This window comes from Podarcis cretensis (assembly GCF_951804945.1).
Source record: "Podarcis cretensis genome assembly, chromosome: Z".
Classification (NCBI taxonomy): domain Eukaryota; kingdom Metazoa; phylum Chordata; class Lepidosauria; order Squamata; family Lacertidae; genus Podarcis; species Podarcis cretensis.
Genome location: NC_137184.1, coordinates 46,772,674 through 46,787,033, shown reverse-complemented (window position 1 = coordinate 46,787,033; position 14,360 = coordinate 46,772,674). Strand labels below are relative to the sequence as shown.

The 14,360-nt window shown below is 43.5% G+C and overlaps 1 protein-coding gene across 1 annotated transcript in view; it reads left to right on the top strand.

The window, feature by feature from the left end:
• Positions 1-11,838, top strand: part of TAF1 (TATA-box binding protein associated factor 1) — a 51,285-nt gene extending 39,447 nt beyond the window's left edge. Inside the window, exons 29-37 of the mRNA XM_079962620.1 lie at positions 458-525; positions 1,620-1,742; positions 2,508-2,600; positions 3,153-3,237; positions 4,504-4,571; positions 4,655-4,771; positions 6,381-6,528; positions 7,905-8,079; positions 11,584-11,838. Coding sequence (XP_079818746.1) covers positions 458-525; positions 1,620-1,742; positions 2,508-2,600; positions 3,153-3,237; positions 4,504-4,571; positions 4,655-4,771; positions 6,381-6,528; positions 7,905-8,079; positions 11,584-11,659 — 953 coding nt within the window. The 3' untranslated portion in view covers positions 11,660-11,838. The remainder of the gene's footprint in view (positions 1-457; positions 526-1,619; positions 1,743-2,507; positions 2,601-3,152; positions 3,238-4,503; positions 4,572-4,654; positions 4,772-6,380; positions 6,529-7,904; positions 8,080-11,583) is intronic.
• The last annotated feature ends 2,522 nt before the right edge of the window (positions 11,839-14,360 follow it).

Below are 14,360 nucleotides of genomic sequence, written 5' to 3'. Positions count from 1 at the left end.
TATCTTGAGTGATTTCAGTTAGAACTAGTCCTTCTGGACTACCAAGGAAGAGTTGTGATACCTGCTCCTTTCCTCTGGGGCCATGAGCTTGGGGACAGTGGGAATGGAGCAAAATAAAAGCATTGCTTTGCTGGCTGCTTCTCTATTGCCATCACACCGTGGAGCAGCCTTTGCCAATCTGATGCCCATCAGATGTTTTGGACTGCAACTTCAGTGTGACTTTGTTGACTTGGGCTGATGGGAATTTTGGTCTAAAACATCTGGAGGACACCAGTTGGATGTAAAATTAAGTGTGTGCTCTCTGAGACTTCTGATGAGTCTCCAGGTTAGCTCTCCATACCACTGGGGAACAGGACCAACTTAACCACATGTAATCTTAAATGTGTAACTTGCCTTTTGTCAAGACAGTTCACAACAACACCATCCCACAATAAAGGTTTCTGCTGTGTGTTTGCAGGACCAGAACACAAGTTGACTCAGATTGCTCAGTCAATGCTGGACTTCGGTGATCAAAAATTGAAAGAGGCAAGTCAGATTGTGGAGGGAGGGGTTGCTTGTGGCTTGGAGGTAAGGGCGTTGCTTAGCCACTTAGGGTACTTTTAGGGCTGAGCTGTTTGCATAAACAGTTTGGTGATTCTGGATTGAAGGGAGATCTCTCTTGAAAGGACTAAAGGCAGCCAGAGTGGTTTGTTGGATGCTTGTGTTAGGAGCTGAGCATAGGACCTGCTCTCTTGATTTAATAGTTTTTAGTGGTAGAGTTCGAATGGTGACTTTACTATCCAATACTAATTTGGTTTCTGGATTTTAACTGAAAGTTACTGAATTTGAAAGTGCAGCATAGATTTCCAAACAGATTGTGAATGTTGTATTAGCTGTGGGTGAGAAAGATTCCATGGTCATTATCTAATTAAACAAAACTTATTGCTGGAAGGACAGAATCAGAATCAGACTCACACACAAAATATGAACACAAACAACAATATTTTTGGTTGTTGAAAAAAAAAAACATTTCTCCAAAAAGGACACCAATTTATTTAATGGTAAAACATGATCTTGTTTGTCTACAGCTTATTTTAACTACAAGAAATTTTAAAACTGGAATGTAGTGCTTTTTAATAATAGTGATATTAGTGAAAATGAAAAAAGACAGTTCCAGGTAACTGAGAGAATATGAACAATAAGCTTCTTTTATGGGTCATGTTGCATGTGAGAAAACCAGCCCAAATTGCTGGAGATTTTGAGTTGTAGCTGACTTTCCTTATGAATAAAGATGGGACATGTGTGAATGCCTTCTGTTTTAAAACCTGAACTACTGGTAATTGGAACAGAAGATGTTGAAATATATTTTTGAAATTACATAAGCAATAAAAATACAGTAGGCACATAGAAAACCACCGCATACTGAGTCAGGCCATTGTTCCATCTTAACTCATTTAGCTCTCCAGGGTATCGGGTAGGAAACATTCACAGCTCTACCTGGAAATGCCAAGGATTGAACCCAGGACCTTCTGCATGCAAAGGAGGTGCTCTGCCATTGAGCAGTGTTCAGCAAAATGTGGGTTGCTATAAAGGAGTTGCTCTGGAGCTGAGTGTGTTTCTGTACCTTGGTGTCCTTTCAGAAGGAAGATAAACTGGCTCGTTTGGAAAAGGCAATTAATCGCCTTCTGGATGATGTTCATCAAGCGGCCTTCTCCTATATTCTGGACAAGATTGTATCCCAGAAGATAAAGGCTGTTCCTCATGTATGTCTGCCCTTAGCATTTTGTGGTGATGGAAAAGAGCTTGTGGAAAAGGGGACTGTCACAGTAGCCTTGTGCTTGGAGGATAAAGCTATCAGTGACTTCTAGCCACAATGACTATGTTCTACCTCCACTTCTAAATACCAGTTGCTGGGAATCACAAGTGGGGATAGTTTCTGTTACACTCATGTCTTCCTTTTGGGCTTTCCACTGGCCTCCACTTGGCTGCTGTGCAAGCAGGATGGTGGGACTACAGTGGTACCTTGGGTTAAGAACTTAATTAGTTCTGGAGGTCCGTTCTTAACCTGAAACCATTCTTAACCTGAGGTGCCACTGTAGCTAATGGGGCCTCCCGCTGCCGCTGCGCGATTTCTGTTCTCATCCTGAAGCAAAGTTCTTAACCCGAGGTACTACTTCTGGGTTAGCGGAGTCTGTAACCTGAAGCGTCTGTAACCCGAGGTACCACTGTATATGGTTCCTGAGCTGTATTTGAGCAGCACTGCATTTAACAAATGCTGATGCTGCACACCTCCAAAATTATCTGGCTCTGGAGTTTCTTACTTTGGGTTTGATAAAAATGCTATAGTAGAATCCAGGCACCTCCAGAGGACTTAGGATTTGTTGGCAGATAATAGGATGTTCCCTCTAGATTCAGCTTGATGTTGTACAAAAGCTTTTCAGTGTCTTATGCAGATACTGGATCCAGCATGCAATTCACTGTGCAAGACTTGCTTGCTCATTCTCTTTTTACCCTCTTTTTGCTTGCAGGCCAGGCTCTTTTTCCGTCCTGTAAACAGGAGACGCATGCCAAAATATTACAAAGTCATTGTCAGCCCGATGGACCTGAGGACTATCAGCAAGGTGCGAACTTTGAAGGGTGCAGCTGTTGTTGGTTTATGTTGCAGCTTCTCAGAACTGTCTTTTGTAAACTGCTTCAAGGTTTTCTTACAATCAGGCAATGTATAAATTTAGTTAAATGAAATAAAAGAAGCCTTGGCAGAAAAGGCCCAAGGTTGATGGCAGCATGTTAAATCCCAGATAAAATACCAGGAATAGAACTGGAATATGGAAATGTGGGCTGAGGGTGAAGAAATTCTGCTTGCCTAATCTCAGCCACCAGCTGCTGACTTGGAGGCCAAAAAGTCATGGGGAAAATAAATAACTCAAAGACATGTGCTGTATTTTGTAACTCTGGCTTGGGTCATGTTGAGCAATCAGGGAGGTTGTGATGGGGAGAAGCAGTTCTATATGTGAAAGGAATCACCAGGACACTCCAAAATATTAGTGAAGTGTAAGGAAGAAAGGGTCCTCGTAAAGGATCCACTTCAGACTTTTTGTATGCCAGAATCAAGAATTCATATTGCCTCCTTAAGGCTTCACATTCCCATCTTGTCTCCTATTCATTCATTCTAGAATATCTCCAGACATAAATACCAGAACCGAGAAGTCTTTATGGATGACGTGAAACTGATCCTTGCCAACAGCATTAAATACAATGGTAAGAGACCCTCTTGGCTCCTTGCCATGTCTGCAGCCCTTTGACTCACATTTACAGAGAGTTATCAGGGCTTTGTGGGGCACCTTTGCGAGAAGAAAAGGCTAAGGAGTAAACCCTACACAAATCTGGATGGCAGTTAGATGGCATCTTGTAGGCCTCCTTCTGGCAACTCCTGCAGCCCAGCTGGTGCCAAACATCTTGCTCTGCTTTCCTTTGGACCACATCAGTGAGGCTGAGAGGGAGGGGTCTTGCCAGCTGGGCAACCCAGGACCTCCAGACACACTGCCCAGGCTTGTGCTCTGGGGAGGTCACTTTGATGCTGCTAATGAAGCAGTTTGTCTTTATCCCCGGAGGCACACTCCATTGTCTCTTGAGACAGACAGATGCCAGCAATAAGGGCAAGACCTGAATGTGACTCCACATCTACTCATTAAGACATTAATGTATGCTTTTCCAAAATGTAGCTAGTTCCCTTAATGAAAATTGCTTCTTCTGGGGACTTTTCTGTTAAGCTTCTTCAGCTCTAAGGGGTCCAATACTGCTTTGTAAGCAGGCATGAACAGAATATAGGAGGGCTGGTTAATCCCCAGCCTGGGGCTTCTAATCTGTCCTCCCCATCCAGCAATTTTTTCTGTCCCGCAAGATCCCACCAATTTTGGTAGCAAAGGGGCAGTCACAGCGCTGAGAAAGCCAGAGAGCTTTTAATTCTCTCCACTGAGTCCAGCTCCCTGGTGGACATGCAACCTACTATCTCCCACATTATCAGATAGATCATTTGATTGAGTGGAAAGGGGGGATTCCTCTCCTCAAGCTAGCTGGTTTGTGTTGATTAGCTGAGGAGGGGCTGAATGTCTGGTGTGCTCACTTCCACTGCAGGCATATGGCCCTTGGGTAGCGGGAATTGGCAGACAGGCCTTGAAAGTTTCCCTGCTCATGGACTAGAGTATTGGTTTTGATTAAATCTCAGGGCCTCTTAAAATGTGCTTGGGGGAGGGGAGGTTCAGGAGTCTTACATGGTCAGAGCTTAAGGAAACCTTAAGGAGTTCTGCAGGGAAGAGAGCCTTTGAAGAATAGCACATTCGGTTGCCACCAGTGAACAATGGTAAAGCTTTGGAAAGCTCTGGGTGCATATCACAAGGAAGCATGGACCTTGGCCCTGAAGAGGACCACTTGGAAGTGGGTTGCTTATTCCTGTGGCTTTCTTGTGTGCTCAGGTCTTAAGGAGCAGCATTAAGGAGATGTGGTTTGTTTGTATCTCCAATTCAGGTCCTGACAGCCAGAACACAAAAACAGCTCAGGAGATGGTGGACATCTGTTACAAGGCACTAGGAGAGGTAGGTGGCCCAGCAAGCCAATGCTGCCAAGGACCGTTTTTAATTCTTCAGCAAACACTTTCTCTGTCTTTCTGCTTCTTCAGTATGATGAGCACTTGACCCAGCTTGAGAAGGATATCTCTGCTGTTAACAAAGCAGCCTTAGAGGAGGCAGACCTGGAGAGCTTTGACCTAACCATCTCTCAGCCCTGCATGCCCCAGGTGAGGCTGCTTGCCAAAGCTCTCTTTTCAGGGACCATCTTCTGTCATCAAGACCTGTGGCTGCAGTTTGGGATGGTGGCTGCAGCAGGGATAATGTATGTGCTTCTTTCTGACTCAACCCTGCCTATGTTGTTCTGCTTTATTAGATTTCTGAGCCACACCTCCATGCTGGGCCTAGTAACACTGGGAGACCATCTGGCTGGGAAAGAGACCATTGGCCAGCTAGGCCCTTCCTGGCTACTTTAGCAGGCAGCATTGCCTACTCTGATTCTCTCCAGTGGCTTAGACAAGGAGGAGGTTTTCCTATCACCTGGTACCTGTTCCTTTTTAAATGGCGGTGTGCGCGCGCTAGAGACTGAGCTGCTGACCACCAGCTTGAAGAGCCCCATCTTCACACAGAGTCAGAGTAGCCAATGCTGCCTGTGAGAGAACACAGTACTTGGGCTAGTTGGGCAGTTGTCTGACCTGGTGTAAGGCAGCTTTGCCCTGGCCACCAGCATTTCTTTCATATGGCAGGCACAAGAACTTTACATGGCTGCCACTTCAGTTATTCAACAGGCTTCCAGGAATAGTTATTGTTACTGAATCAGCGAAAATATTTCTAGGTTGCTTTACATTCAAGGCTTCAAAGGTGACTTGCACTTAAAACAACAACAACAAATTAGTAACAAAAATCACAGGTATACACAGTGTTAAAGCAGCACAGAAATTACAGGCTAGTTGTAGCTCTCTATTACGATTACGATTACTACTACAATTTTTATGCCATTCCTGAGGATTACAGGGTGGTTTACAATATAAAAACAAAAAGTGCAATTGTAGCAAACAAAAGCAATAACTCCTCAGCACACAGTTTTAAAGGCCATAGATTGTTTCATTAGCCGAAAGCCTGGTTACAGAGTTTTCTCCTGGTGCCTAAAGGTGTATAATGAAGGTGCCAGGTGAGCCTCTCTGGGGAGAGCATTCCACAAATGGCTTGCCACTGCAGAAAAGGACCAGTCTCATGTTGCCACTCTCCGGACCTCCCATGAAGTGGGCACATGAAGAAGGGCCTTCAATGACGATTGCAGGGTCTGGCTCAGTTCACATGGGGGGGGGGGAGCGGTCCTTGAGGTATTGCAGTCCTGAGCTGTTCAAGGCGCTCTCGGTCAAAATCAGCACTTTGAATTGGGTCTGGAAATTAATTGGCAGCCGGTACTGTGGGCCAGGATTGGCATTATGTGCTCAAACCATCTTGCCCATAACAGAAGTGTTCTGTTCCACAGCTTTTAATGTCATCTGATGTTTCATTATTTTATTCACTGCTGGAGGCTCAGATTCCCACTGACTTTGGGCAAATCATTGGCTCTGCCTCACTCACTCTGCAAGGTTGTTGTGAGTATAGATGAGTAGAGCAACCTTGTGTGCAAGGTGGTTGCAAAACATCTGCTTGCTGCAAAATACTGCAGAAGTAAGCACTAGTGCGGCTGGTGATGCAGGCACTTGGGTTTATTTCTGAAACCACTGCAGTTTGCCAGGGCCATTTTTAGAGAGCAGCTAGCTACCTTCTGCATATGCCAGGAAATTCTCTGCAACCTCCTTTCTACCACTGGTTGTTCCATCATGACAGGAAGCAGAAGATGAAAACAGAGACCTGGGTGAAAAGGAAGAAGGCTCAGTGCAGCAGTCTCAGGCCAGCATGCATTATGAAGACTTGACCCTGTCAGATAACGAGGAAAGTGACAGCAGCGGCAAGGAAGACGATGACACTTTCACACGTAAGTTTTCACACTTTACATAGCAAACTGCCTTATGCTGAGTTAAACCATTGCTCCATCTAACTCATGACTGCCTGCACTGGCTGGCAGTGGTTTCTAGGGCTCCAGATCAGCCAGGGGTTGGACCTGGGACCTTCTGCGTGCAAAGCAGGTGCTCTGCCATTGTGCTGTGGTCCTTTGGCTATTAGCAAGAAGCAAACGCTTGTGAATTCAGGCAAATGTACATTCCTTTCAGTTGCTGTGGCTTACCAGGACCCTGCAAACTGACCACAAGCTGTTGCCAGAGTTTGTCCTTGGTTGAAGTTTGTGGTTAGTGAGGAAGCATCTTAAGCCAAGACTCCTCACTTCCTTTCTCCTCCCAGCTTGCTTAAACCAGGGGCAAGATGTTCCTAGCCAATCCACAGAGCCTTTTGGATCTCCCCACTCCCCATCTCCTCTTCTGCACCCCTGTGTGGTTATTAACCTCTCCCCCTCTAAGCCTAATTGCTATGCTGATGGGGTAGAGGTTTTTTTCTTTGGCAGTAGGGGGCAGCAGCCCTCTCATCCTAATGCAGGATTAGGGGGAAACGACTCTAGAACACATTATTTCCTAAGCCTAATTGCAGTGCTGATGGGGGGGGGGCTTCTTTGGAGTGGGGGCTAGAATGTAAGGAGGGGTGGAGTAATGCTCCCATCTCCACATGCTGCAAAGCCTAAAAATTGTGCTCCCTGCATGACAACTTGGCTTAAGAAAAAGGTCCCATTTGTGACTTTTTTTTCTATGACCAATTGTCATGCAGTGGGGATGGGGAGGGTAGAGATAAGATGAATGGTGACTGAAATGACTATGTGTGGATGGGGAGAATGAGTATGCAAGGGGCCATAGGGATGTGTAAATGAATGGAAGCAAGGGAGAGCAGGCAGATGGAGACTCTTCCAATTTCAGCTTTGGCTCCTCCCCATTGTCAGTAGACTCTTCCCCACCAGTTTCTCTCAGGGGAATAAAACTTTTGACTTAAAAGTTTACTGCCTCTGCAGTAGAGCAAATGATTATTGGAGATGCCTAGCTGTTAAATGCTGAGAAAGGAAAGCTGAGGATGGCGGAAACATAGTACACATGAATGGAAAATTCCATGTGAGAATGGGGGAACCCAGACTGAAAAAACTTCCTCTAGTCTAGTTTATCATATGGCACTAACTTTTCCAGTGGCTGACTTTGTTCAAATGCAAAATGCTTTTGAGGTTCTTATTTGAACTGCAGCTTAGCCACCTTCTGAAGGATGATAAAACTACTCAAAGGAGAGCAATATCCTTGGAGCCATTTGCAGGTGACCTGGGGGATAAAGCAGGCTTGGGTAACTTTATTATGGCTACCCATTTTCTGTCCTGTTGTGCAGCAATCCAGCAAAGTGAAAGTAGCAGAGATTCAGGTGCAGGATCCTCTGCAGTGAGACCGAGACAGCCTTGTGTTCTTCAAGAAAATGTGCAAATAGACAAAGACAACAAAGACAGCATGATGTCGTATGAGGCAGCAGGGAAGATTTCACATGCCATGGAGTATAGCAGTGCCAGGTAACCATAGACAAGTGTGCTGTTGGAGCCATTAAGGAGTGTTTGGTTGTCTCAAAAGCAGGTTGGCTGCGCTCAGTTCAGATGACTCTTATGAGTTGCCTTTGAGTTGTGGGCCTCCCTGTTCTTTACTGCTCTTCTGTTTACTGGTTACACTTTCATACCATCCATCCAACCAAGTTCTCTGGGCAGTCTGCTCATACAAGAAAATACGAAATGCAGTACACCATTAAACTCTAAAACCAAAGTGGGGGTTGGGGAGGGAACTCACACAGCAAGAAAAAGCCCAGCAAAAACAACAACAAACATCTAAAATTAACATAAAGCACAGCAACTAAAACAATTTAAACAATTCATTTCTCAATTGCTGCAATTCCATCAGTCACCAAACAAAAACATGCTATCAGAACTTTAGTAGTAACCCCCATGAGCCAATCCTGGCTTCTTTGCAGATGTGATTTATAACCCTAGTCATGAGCAGGATTAGTCTTCCCTATTCTTTAAACATTTACGTGGATTAGTTCTTGAACATACATAAAAATAGAAAGTGCGGCAGCACACATTTATCTCATGAGGGGAGTAATAATCTTATTCCTGCATTGCAGGGGTTTGGACTAGATGAGCCTTGGTGCCCCTTCCAACAATGCAACTCCATGATTCTATGATGTTGCCATGCAGGTTTAATAATAATAATAATAATAATAATAATAATAATAATAATAATTAATATCTTTATTGTCATTGCCCCCTCTCAGGGACAACAAAATTTACTTGGCTGCTCCATCCACCCAGGTAGGGCACTCCACACAAAATCAGAACAACTATAAAAACACTAATTAAAACAATACAATATAATACAGCAAGGAAGATTAGATGACTTTCAAAGTCCAGGTTTCCCATTCAGGGCCGAGATCGCTCTGGAGAAGAAGCTGTTCTTGAGACGGCTCGTTCTTGTCTTCATCGTCCTGTATCTCCGTCCCGACGGCAGGAGCTCGAAGAGACAGTGACCAGGATGCGATGGATCTTTTACTATGTCCAGTGCCTTCCTATGGCACCTTGTGGCATAAATCTGCTCTAAGGTGGAGAGTGGGCAGCCAACAATGCTCTCTGCTGCCTTCACAACTCTGCACAACCCCATCCTGTCCTGGGTAGTACAGCTTCCGTACCACACACATAAGCCATAAGTGAGCACGCTCTCAATGGCACAGTGATAGAAGGCAAGCAGCAGTTTTAAACCTATGCAGTTGCCTTAGAGCACTGCTCATGAAAGGTTCATTCTGGTGCTAAAATGTTCAGCCTCTTAACACCATTTGCATCTGATTCTGCCTGCAATGCTTGCATAACCACCTTCCACACAGCAATCTTGCCTCTGATGGGAGCAGTCTTGAGTGGTAGGGTTGTGGTGGTATTGCTGCACCAGATGCACACCTTGAAGGATGGCTGCACAAATGAGATGGCTTGGATGGTGTTCAAAGATCAGACAGATTCATGGAGGAAAAAGTCTATCCATGGCTACTTACCACAAGGGTAAGAGGCATTATGCCTCCGAATGCCAGTTGCTGGGAATTGGAGTTGGGAAGAGCGTTGCTGTTGTGCTCATGTTCTGCTTGCGGGCTTCCCATAGGCATCTGTTTGGCCACTGTGGGAACAGGATGCTGGACTAGATCCAGCAGCCAGGCTCTTCTTACATTCCTAACGAATCAGAAACCATACACTTGCAGTGATAAAAATGTTCAGAGAAGCACCAAGTGAATGCTCCTCTGCATTTGCAGTGTATCACACTTTCGTGTTTTCCTTCACTATATTGTTTCTCTTCTGTAGAGTGCTCAGTACACATGACCTTATTTTCTTTATTGAGGTCAAAGTCCAGACAGCAGAATTAACAACAGGAACAATTTTGTCTACTGCGCCCGCCCCTTGAAAATTCCCTATAAGCTTATTTGCATTTAAAATAGCACTTCTTCAGCCAAAACCTATGTTCCAGAGTTTAAAATCAGTACTCATTCATCAACTATCGCTGTCACTGCAGCCTGTCTTGTCCTCGTTGCCATAAAACAGAATTTCATGACAGGCCTGGTGATATTCGGATCTTTTGTCAGCAAGAAGATATTTAACATAGGTTTCATCTGAGCAGCCAGGTAATTTCCTTGGTAACTGTTGAATTAGCTCTCTTTGGGTATCATGATACAGTGGGCAGTATAGAAGAATGGGCCCAGTGGATTCAATCTCGTCAGAATTGCATGGGTAGAATCTCTGTTGGACTGGGATGTCATGATATCTGCCCGCTAATAATGCTGAAGGGAGAACATTAAAACGGGCTCTGGAAAATGCCCAACAGTGTTTAGAGTTGTCCAGTGCACTTAAATAATTTGCTGGATAGGATCTTTGAAGTTCGTGTAAAAATTTACAAATTTTGGAGGATTGATTAAGATCATTTTGGAATTCTCTGTCCCAGATTCGTTCTCTAATTATTTAAGATAATTAATTCTCTAATTCTCTAATTAATTAAGAGCTAGTCCTTCCCATTTCCAGACCTAAAATATATTCAGGAGAAAGGCCATATAAAGCCAGTTTTCTTGTGATGCCCTTCCACCATTTTATTTGATAATTATCAATCAGTGTCAAAGAGAGCAGCCCAGTTGAGGTCTTATTAAGTCTTAGCCATGTGTACAGAGTAACTAGCCACACTTCGGCTTCAATCCTATTTAGGCCCATCTCCAGTCTACAGGGCTGCATTGGGGACACATTTAGGGATTTGGAGAACTGACCTTGGGAATCCTGATTGTAGTTTTTCATAGGGGTTCAGATTAGAGAGGGGGACTAGTTGTGCACCATATAATAATTGTGCTATGGATTTTGCAGCAAATAGTTTGATAGCAGCTGGGATAAAAATTTCCCCCCTTTGCTCAATGGAATCTTAAGATTGCTGCAGTACTTTTTTAGGCCATAGAGGAAATGTGATTAATATGGGCAGTTTTCTTTCTTGAAGCTTGAAAGACAACCCCTAGATATTTGAAGCAGGTGACTTGTTCAATGTCTTGGTTATCTATGCACCACCTGTAGGTTTTCCTTCTATTGGAGAAAACCATGACTTTTGTTTTTTGGTAGTTTACTGCTAATTGATCCTCCATACAGTGTTGGACTAGTTTCTTAAGAGCAATCTTAAGGCCAATCTGTGTCTGAGACAGGATGACAGCATTATCTGCATAAAGCAGGATAGGCAACATTTTATCTGCCTTTTGGGCCATATATATCTGTCCCTCGAAGATGTTTACTAAGGGAATAAATATTAAACAAAAAGGGGCCCATATGCAACCTTGTTTGACTCCCTTAGCTGTTAGAATTGGATTAGGAAGATGACCTGCCCAGCTGCATCTCACATTTGTGTTGCTGTAAAGTTTGTATATAAACAACAGCTAGAGTCGGTCTATCGTCTTTCTAAGTTTGTCCCACGCTCAGTACACATGATAAATAACAACAGCATCATGAGATTTCTTTCTTTTCCAGTAGCCACGAGGACGAGGAAGAAAGTGACGACCTCCCTTCCATTGCAGGGGACAGTGATCTGGATTCAGATGAATAAAACACTTTATTGGGGATCATGATAAGATTGCATCATGGTCTCAGTGTATAGATTTTTCATTGTTATCCAATGAAACGCTGCTGCTAAACTGAGACACTTGTTGTTGATTCATTCTTTTATGAATCAATATTGTGTTTAGGATGTATATAAAGGTATATTAAAAATTACCCTTAACTGCACGAGAGTTGTTTTTTGTTCATACAAGCACTCCTTCTAAAAGTCCAATGTGGCTCTCACCACATGAAGCATTACTGCTGAAACCACTTGGAAAGAAAGGAAAATGGCTCACATATGCTGATTTATTAAAGGAACATGATGGAAAATGGAAATTAAGAGATTATGATGAGATCAAAGACCACTTTCAGAGTTGGTTGAATTATGTATTAGAGTATTTTAATATTTTTTATTGGAAGCTGCCCAGAGTGGCTGGGGTATAAATAATAAATTATTATTATTATTATTATTATTATTATTATTATTATTATCGACAACTATATGAAACACATAAAGAAGACAGCAAGAAAGGATTTAGTTATACTAGATCTAGGTTTCAAATGGAAGTGATTGAAGGGAAAGTGAAACTACTGAAGGCGGCATACAGCATACTATTAGAATGGGAGACGAAAGATGAAGAGGTAAAATCAGTTATTATTAAATGGGCACAAGATGTAGGTCACAACATTATGATGGAAGATCGGGTTAAATTATGGAAAACTGACTTAAAATTTACAGATTGTTCCCTATTGAAGGAGAATTACATGAAGATGATGTACAGATGGTACACAACACCAGTGCAGTTAGGGAAAATGTACAAAACTAGTTCAAATATATGTTGGAAGTGTAAGAAAAAGAAGGGAACATTTTATCATATGTGGTGGGATTGTAAGGCAATTAAAACATTTTGGGAAATGATATACAACGAATTGAAGAAAATGTTCCATTTAACATTTGTTTAAAAACCCAAGGCATTTTTGTTGGGGATTGTAGGGAAAGACCTGCCCAAAAAGTTAAAAACATCTTCATGTATGCGACAACGGCCGCGAGAGTTCTGGTAGCACAAGGATGGAAGACTGAAGAAACCCCAACTAAAGAATCATGGCAAGAAAAATTGATGGACTATGCAGAACTGGCAAAACTGACATATAAGCTATGGGACAAGGATAACTGTGACTTTAAGGATGAATGGAAACCTTTTACAAAGTATCTGAAGACCCAACAAAGTGAACTGGACACCTTGGCAGGTTTTGAATAAACATTCACAATTTTTTTATTGATAATAATCAGCTAAACAGTTTGAGGATCTATACAACTTTGTAACATGCAGGAAACAGCATTATTAGAGAAACCAAAGACTGGAACTGAGGGAAGTCTGGGGGTGGGTTCTGTGTGGGAAGGGGAGGGGAGGGGAGGGGGGGGGAGGAAAATGGGGGGGGGAATAAGGATGATATGTTTTTGGATAATATGTCTTGTTATAATTTTGAATAAAAAATAAATAAAAGTCCAATTTTGCCAAACAATGCAATTGATGTATGTATGTATGTATGTATGTATGTATATTTGTGGTACAGTTTGTGCTAATTTGTCCATCCCTGGCGTTTTTGAAAAGCATTGCCAATTTAGGAGCTTAAATGGATGACTTGCATCCACATCCCTAGGTCCCATATGCTTGGCTCTAAATACCCTTTTGCTTCCAAGCAAGCAAGTTATCACTCACAGGTTTTGATCATAGCTGAGGAACACTTAACCAAACTCCGAATAACCCTGTATCTATAAAGTCTGGTGTGTGGTTTCAGTTTGAATAAAGGGCAGAGTTTAACAGTTGCGGATCCCAAACTACTTTGAAAGCTGTTACCATGAGAGGGCGAATGGGTGCATGCCAGATACGTAGTGTGGGCGGGGGGTGGGTGTCTGTGGCCCCGTGCACAATTTTGTGAAGGGGTGCAAACAGGCTCCCCCACAGCAGACTCCTTTATCAGAGCCTGGCTCTGAGCAAGGAGCTGCACAGCTTGTGCCTGGCGCAGCTCTGCCCCTGGGTCAGGCCTTACCTGGGGGAGGAGAGCAGGAGGAGAGTGGGTGGCAGGTTTCCCACTTGGTTCTGGCTGGCTTCAAGAGCTGCTGGTTGCCATGGTGCCCGCCCTTTTGCTTCACCAGAAGTCCCCATATGATGTGTCTTGTGCCGTTGAACCAATCACGCAACATTCAATCCCTACTAATAAATCTATAATACTTAAAATATAAATCCGGTGACATTAAATGAAATCTGGGGACGGATTTTGTCCAGGGACAGATTCATAAATCTGGGGAGTGTCCCTGGAAACGGGGACATCTGGTAACCATACTTTGGGAGGCACAGCAAAAATGCTGCTTTGTCCCAAGAGAAATAAAAATTGGTTTGCGGCATCAGCCCTGGACGTTGCCTTGGAAACAACCACCAGTGAGTTCAGTGGGGCTTACTTCCAGGTCCAAATAAGCAGAGTCGGGCAATCAAGATGATCAGGGGCTCGGAGCCAACCATCAGCCAATGGAAGGAATATTTTTATTTTGTTTTGACATCAGCCAATGGTTTGGAAAAAGAGCTTCAAAGAAGAGATCCCTTGATGGTACCAGATCAGGTACCAGAGCACCTGCGCCTTGCTCTCATGAAAAGGGGTGTGTGGGGGGTGGGGTGGGGTGTGTGTGTCTCCCTCATTCGTCCCCGCAT